Source organism: Crassostrea angulata, chromosome 7, assembly GCF_025612915.1.
Source record: "Crassostrea angulata isolate pt1a10 chromosome 7, ASM2561291v2, whole genome shotgun sequence".
NCBI classification, from domain to species: Eukaryota; Metazoa; Mollusca; class Bivalvia; order Ostreida; family Ostreidae; genus Magallana; species Magallana angulata.
This window is the reverse complement of record NC_069117.1, coordinates 19,939,326-19,959,202: the sequence shown is the minus strand read 5'-3', so window position 1 is coordinate 19,959,202 and position 19,877 is coordinate 19,939,326. Positions and strand designations below refer to the sequence as shown.

The 19,877-nt window shown below is 38.5% G+C and overlaps 6 protein-coding genes across 6 annotated transcripts; 4 read left to right on the top strand and 2 right to left on the bottom strand.

Annotated features, from left to right (window-relative positions):
* The first annotated feature begins 1,350 nt into the window (after nucleotides 1–1,350).
* LOC128157329 (histone H1-delta-like) lies at nucleotides 1,351–2,574 on the top strand. Its single transcript, XM_052819828.1, has one exon. It carries the CDS (start codon nucleotides 1,693–1,695, stop codon nucleotides 2,407–2,409), a length of 717 nt encoding a protein of 238 aa, XP_052675788.1. The 5' UTR covers nucleotides 1,351–1,692; the 3' UTR covers nucleotides 2,410–2,574.
* A 3,763-nt stretch (nucleotides 2,575–6,337) lies between these two features.
* On the bottom strand, nucleotides 6,338–7,209 carry LOC128157333 (histone H2B-like). The gene has a single exon (XM_052819831.1). The coding sequence runs from the start codon at nucleotides 7,205–7,207 to the stop codon at nucleotides 6,836–6,838; it is 372 nt and encodes a 123-aa protein (XP_052675791.1). The 5' UTR covers nucleotides 7,208–7,209; the 3' UTR covers nucleotides 6,338–6,835.
* Nucleotides 7,210–7,462: 253 nt separating this feature from the next.
* On the top strand, nucleotides 7,463–8,271 carry LOC128157331 (histone H2A-like). The gene has a single exon (XM_052819830.1). It carries the CDS (start codon nucleotides 7,475–7,477, stop codon nucleotides 7,853–7,855), a length of 381 nt encoding a protein of 126 aa, XP_052675790.1. The 5' UTR covers nucleotides 7,463–7,474; the 3' UTR covers nucleotides 7,856–8,271.
* Nucleotides 8,272–8,879: 608 nt separating this feature from the next.
* On the top strand, nucleotides 8,880–10,471 carry LOC128157047 (histone H1-delta-like). The gene has a single exon (XM_052819400.1). The coding sequence runs from the start codon at nucleotides 9,222–9,224 to the stop codon at nucleotides 9,933–9,935; it is 714 nt and encodes a 237-aa protein (XP_052675360.1). The 5' UTR covers nucleotides 8,880–9,221; the 3' UTR covers nucleotides 9,936–10,471.
* Nucleotides 10,472–11,654: 1,183 nt separating this feature from the next.
* On the top strand, nucleotides 11,655–12,065 carry LOC128157055 (histone H3). The gene has a single exon (XM_052819410.1). The coding sequence runs from the start codon at nucleotides 11,655–11,657 to the stop codon at nucleotides 12,063–12,065; it is 411 nt and encodes a 136-aa protein (XP_052675370.1).
* Nucleotides 12,066–19,003: 6,938 nt separating this feature from the next.
* On the bottom strand, nucleotides 19,004–19,672 carry LOC128155935 (histone H2B-like). Its single transcript, XM_052817835.1, has one exon. The coding sequence runs from the start codon at nucleotides 19,668–19,670 to the stop codon at nucleotides 19,299–19,301; it is 372 nt and encodes a 123-aa protein (XP_052673795.1). The 5' UTR covers nucleotides 19,671–19,672; the 3' UTR covers nucleotides 19,004–19,298.
* Nucleotides 19,673–19,877: the final 205 nt, after the last annotated feature.

Sequence of the window (19,877 nt, the reverse complement as noted above, 5' to 3'; positions counted from 1 at the left end):
CCCGTGCCGGACTACAGTTTCCCGTTGGTCGTATCCACCGTCTGCTGAGGAAGGGCAACTACGCCGAGAGAGTGGGAGCCGGTGCCCCAGTGTATCTGGCCGCTGTCCTTGAGTACTTGGCCGCTGAAGTGTTGGAGTTGGCAGGCAACGCAGCCCGTGACAACAAGAAAACCAGAATCATCCCCCGTCATCTGCAGCTTGCTATCCGCAACGACGAGGAGTTGAACAAACTTCTGTCCGGTGTGACCATCGCACAGGGTGGTGTTTTGCCCAACATCCAGGCCGTGCTCCTCCCCAAGAAGACCCAGAAGCCAGCCGCCAAGTAAAAAGTCAGCCCTGTCGACTTGACTTGTCTGTACCAAACGGCCGTTTTCACGGCCACCCATATTTTTCGAAAAGATGTCTCTATAGCATGTAATTAAGCACACATATACAATGCAGATACCCATTACACGTTTATTGAATGCATTGCCACACACCGTCAACCTCTTACATAAATTTCTATTCATGTTCAATTAATATCCAATTTGATGTTGTTCCAACGCTCTCAAATGCTAAACACAAATTTAATTTATATCAGTTACCCCTCAAAAATACATTAGTGTGTGAAAAAATTAAAATTTGAGCTCAAATCTCGATCATGCTCATTGGTTAAACTAGTGATATAAATGCATGCATAATGTTAGAATGATATGTACTTGAACAATTGCGACATCCGATTCTGATTTTATACAGTGTTTCATGGGGGAGATTATGTGTGCGTTATTTTATTATTATTATTATTATTAATATTCTTTTTCTATTTGAATTGATATCAAAACGGTGAATGTACTTTCACCTACGTATGCATGGTCTGCGCATTACAAATTAAGGTCTAAGTAAGATGTGCACACGTGAAAACTGCAGTTTTGGCAATGTTTTCATGATTGCACAAATGAACTAATTATTTATTCACGTCATTCATCACCCGTTTTTTTTCCCAATTCATGATCAACTACTACCTTAGTATATCTATATTTATGTTGATATGCTTTTTGACTGTATGTGCATTTGTTAACATAACGCCGTTTTCTTGCACGTACTATACTGTACATCGCACTTCGCGTAAAGTAGATAATGTAATTCAATTTTCTTTATTTTTCAAAAAATCCTATGACTTTTGCCAATGAATATTTTGATATTATTATTAAAGTGACGACTTTTTCTTTCTTTTTTTATTTTATTTATTTGTTTTTCTTTCTGACAACTTTAAAAATTTATAATTCTCTCTTGCTCTTGTTCTGTGTATCGTGTGTTTCTGGGTGTATGGACCTGGTGTGAATTTCATTAAAAAGAAGATATGTATGGGCCTTCTACACAATAGACGATATACAATACACTTATGTCTGTATGTTGGACGTTAAAAAAATGTAATTTTCTGTGAATAATTATCAATTTTAAAGACATTGCGTGACTTTATCGGCATTTGGAGTTGGAATTTGCTACTCTGTCCTACGTTTTCCTTTCATTTGAGTTCCTTTAGCGGAGAATTTACGTAAAATATGCAGATGATATGGTAGGGATATATCCACACAATGTGATTTTCATAAAATAGGTGCAATCGGTACTCATTAAACGGCGCAGCAAGGATGTAAACATCGGCATCAAAACACACATCGATTCTACTATGCATATGCGCTTCGATTTTAAGGGATGTTTTCGAGGACGTCCGCGCCCGCTGTAAACAAAAGCAGCGAGAGCGTGAGACTTCACTATTTCCTCGTATTAGTTCGCAGTGAATTGTACAGCGTTTTCGTTTCGTCCGAAGCCATGGCAGACACAGCAACCACAACCCCAGTCAAGAAGAAGGTTACTAAGCCTAAGGTACCTGCAGCACACCCCAAGTACGTTGACATGATCAGGGCCGCCTTGGAATCCCTGAAAGAGCGTGGTGGATCTTCCAGACAGGCCATTCTGAAGTACATAATGGCCAACTTTAAAGTGGGAAACGACGTCAACCCCATTAATGTCCACCTTAAAATGGCACTCAAGAACGAAGTGAAGAAAGGCGCTCTGAAACAAGCCAAAGGAACAGGCGCCACTGGCTCTTTCAAGTTAGGAGACAAGCCAAAGACAGAGAAAAAACCAAAGGCGAAGAAAGTCACCAAACCCAAGGCAGCCAAACCAAAGAAGGCCACAGCTGTTAAGCCCAGGAAGGCGGCAGGGGAGAAAAAGACTGCTGAGAAGAAGAAGAAGTCCCCCAAGAAAGCAGCTGGACCTAAGAAAGTTAAGACACCCAAGAAGAAGACGGCAGCCAAATCCCCTAAGAAGGCAGCAGCCAAGCCAAAGAAGGCCAAGACTCCGAAAAAAGCAGCAGCAGCCAAGCCAAAGAAAGCCAAGACTCCCAAGAAGACAGCAGCTAAAAAATAAGCAATCATAGCATCATTGCAGATTGCAAACCTTCAACAAAAGCCCTTTTCAGGGCTACCAATATTTTTCGAAAAGATGTCTTAATTACAAATGCAAGTTGCAAAGAAACATGCAAGTACAATGAATTCATATACACTTTATACAGGTACATTAAGCCCCTTCTAGTTTTTCTGTGATAATGTGTTATTACATATCATTAATTCATATCTGACTATGGTATGGTTCAGAAGGGGGGGGGGGGGGGGGCATTAACAACACAAACTCACAAATAAGATATTAAAAAGGAGATATAAGCAAATTGTAAATGAGTAACATGGCAAGGGTTTGTAATGCAAGGTGCATGCTTTTTTCATAATGTTCACGGCTACAGACCAGAGTATGAATAGTCGAGTAGTAAAATTTACAGGAGTAGTAATGAAGATTTGAAAGAAAAATTATGGGTGGGGGGTGAGATGAGAGAAAAAACAAACACCAAACATAGCTATGAATGTGTGTTTTTTTTTTTATTTTGCTCCTGCAACTAACTGCATGATATTGATTGAGGTCTGTTTAGTGAATACACTAAAAAAAAATACATGCATTTACATTATTCAAATCCAACATTTATAAGGCTAAGCAATATGAGTACAACAAATAATGTACATCATTCATATATGATGTAGACTAACTAGAAAGTGGGTTGATACACATTATCATAAGATTAGTGATGTTGAATTCTGATTGAAAGGAAACATGCGGAGAGAGAGAGAGAGAGAGAGAGAGAGAGAGAGAGAGAACAAACATGCATTTTTTTTATCATTATTTTATTATGATCCTACTCTGGTTACATTATTCTTTCTTTCTTTCTTCTTTCTTTGACACTGAACAGGATAGCAAAAAAACTGAAATCTACACCTTATAGTTTGCATGATGAACTTTGAAACATACAGTCTTCCTGAGATTTTTTTCCCCTCTCTTTCCAGAATCAAGTGGCTCTCATTGTGTCTGTATTTACAATTACAACTAGTGTTTTGGACTTACATGCCCGGATATTTCTGTGCAAATCAAACTATAAAAGTAAGTTCTTTTGTTACTTAGCTAAATCATGAATGATAAAACATACAAATGCATATGACGTAGATCTTCTGAACTATAGATCTGTTATGTTTCTCTTTGATAAATCTACATCTTTATTTACTTATTTATTTATTAGGGGGGGGGGGGGGTATGATGCTGGGTTTATTGTAATTGAATTGAGGTATCAGATGATCATTCAGCATATACTATTCCCATTTTAATGCCAGAGAATCAATAGGTTAAAATATTGAGTGAATGTAAGTTGTGCAATATTCTAATGGGTTGTTATTTAATTGATCAGTTTGTTTTTGCTTTTTTTAAAGTATCAATTACATCCTGTAGAATATAGATGGTGTTTAATACTTTATGTAAATCAAATAAGTTTTAGTTATAATTGGAATAAAAGTTTTGTTCCACTAAGTACACGGACGATATTTTTCGGAGTACACAAATTCTGTGCAAAAGCCGGATCGAAATGATTTTTTCACCTGGCCAATCGGAACGGGTTATTATCGACTAATCGCTGACCACCTCTCTCGGTCAAGATCACCAATGGCGATTGTCGTTAGTGGGGGTGCTGTGATATCGGAGAGCAGACAGTTAATCGTCGACTCGGTATAAAGTGTATACAGAGGACCGTCTGGCTCATTCATTCATTTGACACTCGTCGAAGATGGCACGTACCAAGCAGACCGCAAGAAAATCTACTGGAGGTAAAGCTCCACGTAAACAACTGGCCACCAAGGCAGCCCGTAAGAGCGCTCCAGCAACTGGTGGCGTCAAGAAACCCCACAGATACAGGCCAGGAACCGTCGCTCTTCGTGAGATCAGGAGATACCAGAAAAGCACAGAGCTGCTGATCAGGAAACTGCCATTCCAGCGTCTGGTCCGTGAGATTGCTCAGGACTTCAAGACCGACCTGCGTTTCCAGAGTTCAGCCGTCATGGCTCTCCAGGAAGCCAGCGAAGCCTACCTTGTCGGACTCTTTGAGGACACCAACTTGTGCGCTATCCACGCCAAGAGAGTCACCATCATGCCCAAAGATATCCAGCTTGCCAGACGTATCCGTGGCGAGAGAGCTTAGATTCTCTTTTGTCTCTTGACAAACTCAAAACGGCCGTTTTCACGGCCACCAAAACCTTTAGAAAAGATGCCTTCACATTACATACAATTGATACTCTAATTATTGAATAAGCGTGCATTCATCTATAATAAATATATGTAAGATGGCTCGCATAAACACACGCACACATATATATCCCATGAATAAAATAAATACAGCAATACAGGTATATTTCAGTGGAAACTTTCTTAACAAATGGACAACATGAGAAACAGTAAATTGATATATCACAAACTGTCAAAACTATTGCTATAAATGGTAACTGTCCCACTGCGAGCAAAACTCAAACTAACACAAATGTGTACATTAAAAAAAAGAAAGAAGAAGATATCTTTAATTATAACAAAAATGTAAATACCATTATCATTCTTATACTATGGATTTATAACATAGTCATGATGTTCCTAATGGTCAATCTGCTAATTATTATTAAAATAGGAGTATGTTCCTTTATGGAGAAGGAATACAGGAATCATATTGTGTCTCTTGAATATTTTACATTAATTTTGTGAAATCAGTTAATGTCTCTTAGATTTTAGCTACTGGCTCTGACCATATCTTTTGCCTCATACCATCTGATACCTCCTGTTGATCAGGTTTTTTTCCTTTTTTTTTGTTTTGGTTTTTTTTTTTACACACTGCACATTCATTTATTACCAATTTAATTCTTTTCGATGAATTGTACAGGTGTGCAGTACACTTATATAAACATGTATTATATATTTAATATTTCGTAACAGTTAATGATATAAATTAAGTATAAACTATGATAAGAAAACCGACACAGTAAATATGTAAGATGTGTGTATGTGGATTCCATGTATAACAGATCAGGCCCGAGGCGGGTTTATACCTTAGCCAATCAGCGTTGATTTTACTAATCGCCTAGTTTGTGCTGCCGAACTTTTCAAGGTATGGTGCCTTCTCACGGGTCGTAAATTGAAGCTATATATAATTTGGTATCGCGAAACAAAGTTCATCTCAGTACATCTTCACTGAACGTAAACATGTCTGGTCGTGGTAAAGGAGGAAAAGGTCTTGGAAAGGGGGGCGCCAAGCGTCACAGGAAAGTTCTTCGAGACAACATCCAGGGTATCACCAAGCCTGCCATCCGTCGTCTTGCACGTAGAGGTGGAGTTAAACGTATCTCTGGACTCATCTACGAGGAAACCCGTGGTGTCCTGAAAGTCTTCCTCGAGAACGTCATCCGTGATGCAGTCACATACACAGAGCATGCCAAGAGAAAGACCGTCACAGCCATGGACGTTGTCTACGCTCTGAAGAGACAGGGACGTACCCTCTACGGATTCGGCGGTTAAACTGCCACTCCTGTGTGCTTGCAGCACTGACAACAAACAAACGGCCGTTTTAACGACCACCAAACTTTTAGAAAAGATGCCTCTATCACAAATGCCGTGAAATACACCGACACACTCTGTGAGACATACTACACTTTTACCTGTCATTAGTAATGAGTTAGCATTCATTTCCCCTGCCACATGCACTCGAAATAAGAGTGGTTGGAAGTCACATGAGTTATGAACAATCACTTTTACACTTAGCCTAATCAAAGAATGATATTAAAGTAAGCCACATTTCACATGTCAGAAGATGACTATTGTTTAAATTTAAATAGGTCAGTTATTGCGCATTGATTTAATGATAATGTAAAGAAATATATTCATGTCATTTGATCCTCCAACCCTCATTGATTTCTCTTGTAAGTGTCTAAAACATGACAGAATAAGTAATTGAAATCAGAAATTTTAATTGAAAACTGCAGAATTGTATTTTTATTATCTTACATGTTGAAATGATATTAAATTGCTATGGTGAAAAGGATTAAAACTATTAAAATATAGGGCAGTGAAATTGACTTTAATCATGATTGAAAAGCAGACACTGATAATGTTTAGCTCATTATTTTATGACCATATTGTAGATTGCGCCGTTTTGATATATTAAATTGTACGATAATATTGAATAATGAAGATCAATAAGTAATTGGTGTACAGTAATAGAGACAGAACTGTTTTATTCTTAGATGTGACAGCCTGTTGTAATTTCAGTTTCTGTGAAGATGGGTACTCATTTTGATAGTGAATGTATAGTCTTGAAACAATCATGACTATTGAACACAAATTTAATGTACCAGTAACTGCGTATTGTAATGATGGTAGCTTTTCGAAAAAATTGTGTGGCCCTGAAAAGGGCCGTTTGGTTATGTCAACTACATATCCCTGCAGTTTACTTGCTGCTGGTGTACTTGGTGACAGCTTTGGTACCTTCAGAGACAGCATGCTTGGCCAATTCACCTGGCAGGAGAAGGCGGACTGCAGTCTGGATTTCTCTGCTGGTGATGGTTGAGCGTTTGTTGTAGTGGGCCAGACGGGAGGCCTCAGCGGCAATTCTCTCGAAGATGTCATTGACGAAAGAATTCATGATGCTCATGGCCTTGCTGGAAACTCCAGTGTCAGGGTGCACCTGTTTTAAGACTTTGTAGATGTAGATAGCGTAGGATTCCCTCCTCCTCCTGCGCTTCTTCTTGTCCCCAGTTCTCTGGGCCTTAGCCTTGGTGGCAGCTTTCTTAGAACCTTTAGATCCAACTTTGGGTGGCATGTTTACAGTGTGAAGACTGAAACTATGAATGGCGCATTGCTCTCGGTAGATTTATATATAACACGAGGCGGATTGAAGCGTACAGGTAAATTGCGGACGTCTTTGTAAACATCATATTGGTCATGACGCCCGAGGTGCGTTTAAAACGAGCGCTGTGATTGGTGAATCATCTCAATCCGTGGAAGTGTTTAAATAGAGTGGCGCAGCGCATGGCGTGTTATTCGTTGATTTAATTTTGTCAGCGCCCAACCCACACACCAATCTAAAATGTCAGGACGTGGTAAAGGAGGCAAAGTGAAGGGAAAGGCAAAGAGCCGATCTTCCCGTGCCGGACTACAGTTTCCCGTTGGTCGTATCCACCGTCTGCTGAGGAAGGGCAACTACGCCGAGAGAGTGGGAGCCGGTGCCCCAGTGTATCTGGCCGCTGTCCTTGAGTACTTGGCCGCTGAAGTGTTGGAGTTGGCAGGCAACGCAGCCCGTGACAACAAGAAAACCAGAATCATCCCCCGTCATCTGCAGCTTGCTATCCGCAACGACGAGGAGTTGAACAAACTTCTGTCCGGTGTGACCATCGCACAGGGTGGTGTTTTGCCCAACATCCAGGCCGTGCTCCTCCCCAAGAAGACCCAGAAGCCAGCCGCCAAGTAAAAAGTCAGCCCTGTCGACTTGACTTGTCTGTACCAAACGGCCGTTTTCACGGCCACCCATATTTTTCGAAAAGATGTCTCTATAGCATGTAATTAAGCACACATATACAATGCAGATACCCATTACACGTTTATTGAATGCATTGCCACACACCGTCAACCTCTTACATAAATTTCTATTCATGTTCAATTAATATCCAATTTGATGTTGTTCCAACGCTCTCAAATGCTAAACACAAATTTAATTTATATCAGTTACCCCTCAAAAATACATTAGTGTGTGAAAAAATTAAAATTTGAGCTCAAATCTCGATCATGCTCATTGGTTAAACTAGTGATATAAATGCATGCATAATGTTAGAATGATATGTACTTGAACAATTGCGACATCCGATTCTGATTTTATACAGTGTTTCATGGGGGAGATTATGTGTGCGTTATTTTATTATTATTATTATTATTAATATTCTTTTTCTATTTGAATTGATATCAAAACGGTGAATGTACTTTCACCTACGTATGCATGGTCTGCGCATTACAAATTAAGGTCTAAGTAAGATGTGCACACGTGAAAACTGCAGTTTTGGCAATGTTTTCATGATTGCACAAATGAACTAATTATTTATTCACGTCATTCATCACCCGTTTTTTTTCCCAATTCATGATCAACTACTACCTTAGTATATCTATATTTATGTTGATATGCTTTTTGACTGTATGTGCATTTGTTAACATAACGCCGTTTTCTTGCACGTACTATACTGTACATCGCACTTCGCGTAAAGTAGATAATGTAATTCAATTTTCTTTATTTTTCAAAAAATCCTATGACTTTTGCCAATGAATATTTTGATATTATTATTAAAGTGACGACTTTTTCTTTCTTTTTTTATTTTATTTATTTGTTTTTCTTTCTGACAACTTTAAAAATTTATAATTCTCTCTTGCTCTTGTTCTGTGTATCGTGTGTTTCTGGGTGTATGGACCTGGTGTGAATTTCATTAAAAAGAAGATATGTATGGGCCTTCTACACAATAGACGATATACAATACACTTATGTCTGTATGTTGGACGTTAAAAAAATGTAATTTTCTGTGAATAATTATCAATTTTAAAGACATTGCGTGACTTTATCGGCATTTGGAGTTGGAATTTGCTACTCTGTCCTACGTTTTCCTTTCATTTGAGTTCCTTTAGCGGAGAATTTACGTAAAATATGCAGATGATATGGTAGGGATATATCCACACAATGTGATTTTCATAAAATAGGTGCAATCGGTACTCATTAAACGGCGCAGCAAGGATGTAAACATCGGCATCAAAACACACATCGATTCTACTATGCATATGCGCTTCGATTTTAAGGGATGTTTTCGAGGACGTCCGCGCCCGCTGTAAACAAAAGCAGCGAGAGCGTGAGACTTCACTATTTCCTCGTATTAGTTCGCAGTGAATTGTACAGCGTTTTCGTTTCGTCCGAAGCCATGGCAGACACAGCAACCACAACCCCAGTCAAGAAGAAGGTTACTAAGCCTAAGGTACCTGCAGCACACCCCAAGTACGTTGACATGATCAGGGCCGCCTTGGAATCCCTGAAAGAGCGTGGTGGATCTTCCAGACAGGCCATTCTGAAGTACATAATGGCCAACTTTAAAGTGGGAAACGACGTCAACCCCATTAATGTCCACCTTAAAATGGCACTCAAGAACGGAGTGAAGAAAGGCGCTCTGAAACAAGCCAAAGGAACAGGCGCCACTGGCTCTTTCAAGTTAGGAGACAAGCCAAAGACAGAGAAAAAACCAAAGGCGAAGAAAGTCACCAAACCCAAGGCAGCCAAACCAAAGAAGGCCACAGCTGTTAAGCCCAGGAAGGCGGCAGGGGAGAAAAAGACTGCTGAGAAGAAGAAGTCCCCCAAGAAAGCAGCTGGACCTAAGAAAGTTAAGACACCCAAGAAGAAGACGGCAGCCAAATCCCCTAAGAAGGCAGCAGCCAAGCCAAAGAAGGCCAAGACTCCGAAAAAAGCAGCAGCAGCCAAGCCAAAGAAAGCCAAGACTCCCAAGAAGACAGCAGCTAAAAAATAAGCAATCATAGCATCATTGCAGATTGCAAACCTTCAACAAAAGCCCTTTTCAGGGCTACCAATATTTTTCGAAAAGATGTCTTAATTACAAATGCAAGTTGCAAAGAAACATGCAAGTACAATGAATTCATATACACTTTATACAGGTACATTAAGCCCCTTCTAGTTTTTCTGTGATAATGTGTTATTACATATCATTAATTCATATCTGACTATGGTATGGTTCAGAAGGGGGGGGGGGGGCATTAACAACACAAACTCACAAATAAGATATTAAAAAGGAGATATAAGCAAATTGTAAATGAGTAACATGGCAAGGGTTTGTAATGCAAGGTGCATGCTTTTTTCATAATGTTCACGGCTACAGACCAGAGTATGAATAGTCGAGTAGTAAAATTTACAGGAGTAGTAATGAAGATTTGAAAGAAAAATTATGGGTGGGGGGTGAGATGAGAGAAAAAACAAACACCAAACATAGCTATGAATGTGTGTTTTTTTTTTTATTTTGCTCCTGCAACTAACTGCATGATATTGATTGAGGTCTGTTTAGTGAATACACTAAAAAAAAATACATGCATTTACATTATTCAAATCCAACATTTATAAGGCTAAGCAATATGAGTACAACAAATAATGTACATCATTCATATATGATGTAGACTAACTAGAAAGTGGGTTGATACACATTATCATAAGATTAGTGATGTTGAATTCTGATTGAAAGGAAACATGCGGAGAGAGAGAGAGAGAGAGAGAGAGAGAGAGAGAACAAACATGCATTTTTTTTATCATTATTTTATTATGATCCTACTCTGGTTACATTATTCTTTCTTTCTTTCTTCTTTCTTTGACACTGAACAGGATAGCAAAAAAACTGAAATCTACACCTTATAGTTTGCATGATGAACTTTGAAACATACAGTCTTCCTGAGATTTTTTTCCCCTCTCTTTCCAGAATCAAGTGGCTCTCATTGTGTCTGTATTTACAATTACAACTAGTGTTTTGGACTTACATGCCCGGATATTTCTGTGCAAATCAAACTATAAAAGTAAGTTCTTTTGTTACTTAGCTAAATCATGAATGATAAAACATACAAATGCATATGACGTAGATCTTCTGAACTATAGATCTGTTATGTTTCTCTTTGATAAATCTACATCTTTATTTACTTATTTATTTATTAGGGGGGGGGGGGTATGATGCTGGGTTTATTGTAATTGAATTGAGGTATCAGATGATCATTCAGCATATACTATTCCCATTTTAATGCCAGAGAATCAATAGGTTAAAATATTGAGTGAATGTAAGTTGTGCAATATTCTAATGGGTTGTTATTTAATTGATCAGTTTGTTTTTGCTTTTTTTAAAGTATCAATTACATCCTGTAGAATATAGATGGTGTTTAATACTTTATGTAAATCAAATAAGTTTTAGTTATAATTGGAATAAAAGTTTTGTTCCACTAAGTACACGGACGATATTTTTCGGAGTACACAAATTCTGTGCAAAAGCCGGATCGAAATGATTTTTTCACCTGGCCAATCGGAACGGGTTATTATCGACTAATCGCTGACCACCTCTCTCGGTCAAGATCACCAATGGCGATTGTCGTTAGTGGGGGTGCTGTGATATCGGAGAGCAGACAGTTAATCGTCGACTCGGTATAAAGTGTATACAGAGGACCGTCTGGCTCATTCATTCATTTGACACTCGTCGAAGATGGCACGTACCAAGCAGACCGCAAGAAAATCTACTGGAGGTAAAGCTCCACGTAAACAACTGGCCACCAAGGCAGCCCGTAAGAGCGCTCCAGCAACTGGTGGCGTCAAGAAACCCCACAGATACAGGCCAGGAACCGTCGCTCTTCGTGAGATCAGGAGATACCAGAAAAGCACAGAGCTGCTGATCAGGAAACTGCCATTCCAGCGTCTGGTCCGTGAGATTGCTCAGGACTTCAAGACCGACCTGCGTTTCCAGAGTTCAGCCGTCATGGCTCTCCAGGAAGCCAGCGAAGCCTACCTTGTCGGACTCTTTGAGGACACCAACTTGTGCGCTATCCACGCCAAGAGAGTCACCATCATGCCCAAAGATATCCAGCTTGCCAGACGTATCCGTGGCGAGAGAGCTTAGATTCTCTTTTGTCTCTTGACAAACTCAAAACGGCCGTTTTCACGGCCACCAAAACCTTTAGAAAAGATGCCTTCACATTACATACAATTGATACTCTAATTATTGAATAAGCGTGCATTCATCTATAATAAATATATGTAAGATGGCTCGCATAAACACACGCACACATATATATCCCATGAATAAAATAAATACAGCAATACAGGTATATTTCAGTGGAAACTTTCTTAACAAATGGACAACATGAGAAACAGTAAATTGATATATCACAAACTGTCAAAACTATTGCTATAAATGGTAACTGTCCCACTGCGAGCAAAACTCAAACTAACACAAATGTGTACATTAAAAAAAAGAAAGAAGAAGATATCTTTAATTATAACAAAAATGTAAATACCATTATCATTCTTATACTATGGATTTATAACATAGTCATGATGTTCCTAATGGTCAATCTGCTAATTATTATTAAAATAGGAGTATGTTCCTTTATGGAGAAGGAATACAGGAATCATATTGTGTCTCTTGAATATTTTACATTAATTTTGTGAAATCAGTTAATGTCTCTTAGATTTTAGCTACTGGCTCTGACCATATCTTTTGCCTCATACCATCTGATACCTCCTGTTGATCAGGTTTTTTTCCTTTTTTTTTGTTTTGGTTTTTTTTTTTACACACTGCACATTCATTTATTACCAATTTAATTCTTTTCGATGAATTGTACAGGTGTGCAGTACACTTATATAAACATGTATTATATATTTAATATTTCGTAACAGTTAATGATATAAATTAAGTATAAACTATGATAAGAAAACCGACACAGTAAATATGTAAGATGTGTGTATGTGGATTCCATGTATAACAGATCAGGCCCGAGGCGGGTTTATACCTTAGCCAATCAGCGTTGATTTTACTAATCGCCTAGTTTGTGCTGCCGAACTTTTCAAGGTATGGTGCCTTCTCACGGGTCGTAAATTGAAGCTATATATAATTTGGTATCGCGAAACAAAGTTCATCTCAGTACATCTTCACTGAACGTAAACATGTCTGGTCGTGGTAAAGGAGGAAAAGGTCTTGGAAAGGGGGGCGCCAAGCGTCACAGGAAAGTTCTTCGAGACAACATCCAGGGTATCACCAAGCCTGCCATCCGTCGTCTTGCACGTAGAGGTGGAGTTAAACGTATCTCTGGACTCATCTACGAGGAAACCCGTGGTGTCCTGAAAGTCTTCCTCGAGAACGTCATCCGTGATGCAGTCACATACACAGAGCATGCCAAGAGAAAGACCGTCACAGCCATGGACGTTGTCTACGCTCTGAAGAGACAGGGACGTACCCTCTACGGATTCGGCGGTTAAACTGCCACTCCTGTGTGCTTGCAGCACTGACAACAAACAAACGGCCGTTTTAACGACCACCAAACTTTTAGAAAAGATGCCTCTATCACAAATGCCGTGAAATACACCGACACACTCTGTGAGACATACTACACTTTTACCTGTCATTAGTAATGAGTTAGCATTCATTTCCCCTGCCACATGCACTCGAAATAAGAGTGGTTGGAAGTCACATGAGTTATGAACAATCACTTTTACACTTAGCCTAATCAAAGAATGATATTAAAGTAAGCCACATTTCACATGTCAGAAGATGACTATTGTTTAAATTTAAATAGGTCAGTTATTGCGCATTGATTTAATGATAATGTAAAGAAATATATTCATGTCATTTGATCCTCCAACCCTCATTGATTTCTCTTGTAAGTGTCTAAAACATGACAGAATAAGTAATTGAAATCAGAAATTTTAATTGAAAACTGCAGAATTGTATTTTTATTATCTTACATGTTGAAATGATATTAAATTGCTATGGTGAAAAGGATTAAAACTATTAAAATATAGGGCAGTGAAATTATAAAGTTAAACGAGACTTACCTGGAAGGTGAAGTTTGACTGTAATTTTTCCACCATTGAGAGACGTAGGGATCAAATGAGATGAAGTTCAAGGTCACGTAATCATAATTCAGAGGAGTATTTATAATTATTGGGGCATCAAGTAACAGAAAATTATAGGGCGGGACTAGAAAAAATCCCTAGGGTTGGGCATTTGATCCCTACGTCTCTCAATGGTGGAAAAATTACAGTCAAACTTCACCTTCCAGGTAAGTCTCGTTTAACTTTATAATTTTTCCCCATTGAGAGCCTCAGTCTCAAATGAGACTTCAGAGTTGATGACCCAATAAACATCATTCCACCAATAAATAAATGAGATTTAAAATTCTCAACACATATTTGAGTTGAACATTTTTTATTTTACAATAAAAGAAAAATCTGTTCACTTAAGTACATAACATGCAGCATTATGCTATGCTTTATGAAAACTGTCCAGTAAAGCATTACTAAAATCACTGCAAAGTTTCACTGGTTTGTTGTAAAATTTTCTGAAAGTATTATCACTTGTCCATCCTGCGGTTCGAAGAATTGTATCCACAGACAGCTTAGCATTCGCTGCAGCACTAGTTGCTGCTGATCTTGTACTATGTGGTGCAAAGCACTTAATGTCTATCCCTGCACTCTTCATAATCCCTTTGATCCAACGACCAATAGTGTCTACAGAAACTGAATTGTGAGGCTTTTGAGTACTTATAAACAGTCTAGATCCTGAGCCTCTCAATTTCATAGTTCTTTGAACATATTCCATGTACACATTAACTATACATAAATCTACATCATTTGGATAAGCAGCAATACAAATTTCATCTAAATGATGTCCTGGCTTTGATTGTTTTAACAAATCACCGTATCTAATGATCAACATATCATCTCTAACTGAGACATTTCTAACATCTAACAAATGTAAACTTTGTTTTCTTTGTCCTGACAAAAGAGCAAATAACATTGCCAATTTCTTTGACAAATCTAACAAAGACAAATCTTGTACAGGTGACAAAGTTTTCAGAAACCCTAGAACCTTATTTACATCCCATGTAAATTGATACTTGGGTAAAGTTGGTCTTGACAAAAAAACACCTTTCATAAACCGTTTAACTAAAAAATGATCACCTAATTTCGTATTAGACTGACCTGACAAAGACAAAAATGAACTCAATGAGCTTCTTGCTGTGTTTAAAGCACTATAACCAAGGTTTTTCTTATACAGTTCAGTAAGAAAATCTAAAACTAAATTTATATCTGCATTAAATGGATCACTCTGTTTTTCACAACAAAATTGCAACCATTTCTGTTGATAACCCCTATACTGTCTTTTTGTGGATTCCCGCCATGATCCGCAGATAATGTTGATAGTGTCTGCTGATAACTCTCTACCATGTAAGCATTGCCGGACAAACTGAACGCACCCATCTTCATCTTGGTCAAGGGATGTTGCCGCTTCGGATCTTTCGGCAGCTTCAACAGGTGTTCTGTTTTTGGTAGAAGATAGCAAGGACCTGCGACTTGGTGCAACAGCTGCGGGAACCATGCCTGGGTCTTCCACACTGGAGCTATCAACAATGCAAACTGTACTTCCTCCTCCTCGATTTTCTTCAAGACACTGCTTATGACACTAAAAGGAGGGAATAAATAACAGTCAATATTTTTCCACGATTGTGCAAATGCATCAACTCCTATAGCATTTGAATCTTGAGTATAAGAGAAATATTTCTCTAATTGATGATTGTCTTTTGATGCAAACAAATCTACATCACACTTTCCACACACATTAATTAATTTTTGAAAAACCACTTCATCTAGTTTCCACTCCATGTCAACATTTTTTCTGGATAATGAATCAGCTATAATATTTGTTGCACCCTGAACATGTTCAGCACTAAGCCAGATGTCTCTATCTATACACCAAAGCCATAACTCATGAGCTAGATCATTCAATGTTGAGATCTTGCCTCCTTGCTTATTCACATAAGACACAGCTACAGAATTATCCATACACAGTCGAACATGCGAGTCTCTTAAATTCTCTCCTAGTCCTTTTATGGTTTTAAACCCCGCTAAAAGTTCTAGATAGTTTATATGTGATTCAGAAGTGTTTTCATCCCATAAACCACTAATAGCTTCACCTGAATCTTCGTTTACCCCACCCCAACCAAACTTCGAACTATCACTTTTAAAAACAAAATTTGGTGGGTTTCTAACTAGTGATTTGAAAGATTTACACACATTAAGGGACCACCAGTTGATCAATATCCTACTTTGATTTGAAATTTTCATGTGTGCATCAAAATTCCCTTTATTGAGTTTAAGAGCTACATCTTTTTCAATTTCTAAATTCTTATAATACAATCTGGCAAATTCAACTCCTGGTTCAGAGGCTACAAACATGCCCACAAGTTGTGCTACCTGTTTTATTGTTACTTCATTCTTATTCAAAATCACTTCACAAATTTCTTTGACAGATTGAGCTTTATCTGCTGTCAATCTAACAGTCATTGAAGAAGAGTCCAAAATAAACCCTAAAAATACAATACTTTGACTTGCGTGAAACTGAGATTTGTCTGGGTGAATGGTAAAACCAAGACTATCTAGTGACTTTATAGTGGCTTTTAGATTATCTTCACACTCATTTTTTGTATTGCCCAGTAACAAAACATCATCTATGTAGATAACATTTAAATGACCAAATTTTCTGAGTTCAGAAAAAACAGGTTTCATGATTTTAGTAAAAACACGAGGAGCACTTGCTAGTCCCATAGGCAAACAAGTAAACTGATATGTTCTGTTTTCCCATCTAAACCTAAGAAATTTTCTACTATCTGGATGAATTTTCACCGAGTAGTACGCATCTTTAATATCTAGTGCACTAAACCAACAATTCGATTTGACCAGCGACAATGCAGACTTTAAAGTCTCCATTTTAAAATGACAATTGTCAACATATTGGTTTAAATTTTTTAAATTCAAAATTATTCGAAAAGATCCGTCTTTTTTGGGACGAAGAAAAATGTTTGAATAAAAAGAATTTTTACGCTCACATTCATCCATATTGCAGACTCTTTCTACAATTTGTTTACACAAAAACTTCTCTAATTCTATCTGAGCTGCTTTGTATTCAGATTCCGAAAAAGTTAATGGTTTTGGTGAACACACTTGATAAGGTTCTCTAATAAAGCCAATTTTGTAGCCTTTAACAACATCAAGAATCCAACTATCATGAGTTAATTTACACCAATTATCAAAATAATTTTTGATTTTGCCAGCAATAAAATTTTTAGGTGTGTTCACCACAGCCATTTGATCTACATTTGTGTACATATTCTCAGGCATGCAAGTACTAACATCATCTGTTTCTATTGATTTGTTTCCCCCTTCTTCTTTTTCTTGTTGAAGCTGAACTGCTTGGACAAAAAAGAATTATTCTTTCCAGCTCCATGCCTTGGCTTTTTCCCATAATTATTTGAGAATTTGGGAATTCTGTATTTTCCACTGTAATCTTTATTCGATATCTTCTGTGCAAGCTTCTTTGCTTCTAGCACGTTCTTGACTTGGCTCCCTAAATCATCTCCAAAAAGGTTTTCGGATGAGCTTTCAGCGGAGCATAAGCTAACGAATTGCTTGTTTCTCTCTGGTTGAATAATTTGTTCCCTCCGTTTGAAGGACAAATTGTGAAACACACATTTTTGAAACTTCAAAATGTCGCCGCACAATTGTTTTGCTTTCTTCACATCAATCGCTTTCTTAGCATTGGTGTTGATGAGAATATCAAACAGTCTCAAAGTGGGGATCATAGCTTTACCCACCAGGTTTTGAGTGGTTTGAAGTTTAATGTCGCTTGCCCTGTTTTTTGCAGACATATTTTCCCATATTACTTTGTTTACTTTTGGAGCAAAGACATTGTTGATGTTTTTTGGCCTGTCATATTTGTTGGAGATTTCTTTTATTTTCTCCGAATTCGTTTTTGATGTGAACATTTTTTCCATAATTTTAGCCAACTCAGGGCTTAATGGCTCGCTAGTTTTGTCTTCATCGCCAAAGAATTCTGATAATTCGTGCAAGGCGGATGCTTCATCGTCGTCCGACGAGCTACAATTTTCACCCTCAATAAGGGAATTCAGTGCGTCCTCAGCGTCCGATTTATCTGAAGTCTCTTCGTCAGAGTCATCATCACTGAGTTCGTGAAACGATCGATTACAGCTTTTGCTCTGTTTCACTGTTGTTTTCTTAACAGGGGGAGGCGAACTACGAGTACTCATACTCCGCCCGCGTTTTCTCGATGTGTCCCCTTTACTTTGCGATCTCAAGTCCTGAAGTTCTTTCTGAACTTCTGTGAGCTTGCTCATGAAAATGTCAAACATACCGTTCGTGGACATTTTCGACTTGGGTTGCGTCGTGTGCCTTTGCACGTTGCGTTCCTCATCCTGACCTGCATCGTCGTCAACCTGATCGACAATGTCCAAACTGTCGGACTCTCGCATGTACGACGTCCCCGGCTCATTAGCCATGTTAAAAAATACAGGTTTAGCGATAAATCAATGTTATCTGAGTTTAGGAACTGCTTATTTCTTCACACCACATGGCATGAAGAACTTCAAGAAGCAAAATGACGCCCTGTAGCAGTGACGTCACTGATAACAGGTCCAGCGCATCATGATCAACACGTGTTGAACGTAGTCTTATGTGCTAAAAAAGACTCCCACATGGGAAAATCAAATAGAACATATGTTCTACAATAGCAATGTTGCTATGATAACTCACCGGTAACGTTACCAGTGAAAATTCATTAGAAAAATCCAAAAAGAAAAGACATAAAATACCCGCGTCTGAACTATTGAAAGACACAAACTTCTATGATTACGTGACCTTGAACTTCATCTCATTTGAGACTGAGGCTCTCAATGGGGAAAAATTGACTTTAATCATGATTGAAAAGCAGACACTGATAATGTTTAGCTCATTATTTTATGACCATATTGTAGATTGCGCCGTTTTGATATATTAAATTGTACGATAATATTGAATAATGAAGATCAATAAGTAATTGGTGTACAGTAATAGAGACAGAACTGTTTTATTCTTAGATGTGACAGCCTGTTGTAATTTCAGTTTCTGTGAAGATGGGTACTCATTTTGATAGTGAATGTATAGTCTTGAAACAATCATGACTATTGAACACAAATTTAATGTACCAGTAACTGCGTATTGTAATGATGGTAGCTTTTCGAAAAAATTGTGTGGCCCTGAAAAGGGCCGTTTGGTTATGTCAACTACATATCCCTGCAGTTTACTTGCTGCTGGTGTACTTGGTGACAGCTTTGGTACCTTCAGAGACAGCATGCTTGGCCAATTCACCTGGCAGGAGAAGGCGGACTGCAGTCTGGATTTCTCTGCTGGTGATGGTTGAGCGTTTGTTGTAGTGGGCCAGACGGGAGGCCTCAGCGGCAATTCTCTCGAAGATGTCATTGACGAAAGAATTCATGATGCTCATGGCCTTGCTGGAAACTCCAGTGTCAGGGTGCACCTGTTTTAAGACTTTGTAGATGTAGATAGCGTAGGATTCCCTCCTCCTCCTGCGCTTCTTCTTGTCCCCAGTTCTCTGGGCCTTAGCCTTGGTGGCAGCTTTCTTAGAACCTTTAGATCCAACTTTGGGTGGCATGTTTACAGTGTGAAGACTGAAACTATGAATGGCGCATTGCTCTCGGTAGATTTATATATAACACGAGGCGGATTGAAGCGTACAGGTAAATTGCGGACGTCTTTGTAAACATCATATTGGTCATGACGCCCGAGGTGCGTTTAAAACGAGCGCTGTGATTGGTGAATCATCTCAATCCGTGGAAGTGTTTAAATAGAGTGGCGCAGC

Coding starts and splice junctions, on each gene's coding strand:
- LOC128155935 (XM_052817835.1), bottom strand. CDS start 19,670: ATGCCACCCAAAGTTGGATCTAAAGGTTCTAAGAAAGCTGCCACCAAG.
- LOC128157331 (XM_052819830.1), top strand. CDS start 7,475: ATGTCAGGACGTGGTAAAGGAGGCAAAGTGAAGGGAAAGGCAAAGAGC.
- LOC128157055 (XM_052819410.1), top strand. CDS start 11,655: ATGGCACGTACCAAGCAGACCGCAAGAAAATCTACTGGAGGTAAAGCT.
- LOC128157333 (XM_052819831.1), bottom strand. CDS start 7,207: ATGCCACCCAAAGTTGGATCTAAAGGTTCTAAGAAAGCTGCCACCAAG.
- LOC128157047 (XM_052819400.1), top strand. CDS start 9,222: ATGTTTTCGAGGACGTCCGCGCCCGCTGTAAACAAAAGCAGCGAGAGC.
- LOC128157329 (XM_052819828.1), top strand. CDS start 1,693: ATGTTTTCGAGGACGTCCGCGCCCGCTGTAAACAAAAGCAGCGAGAGC.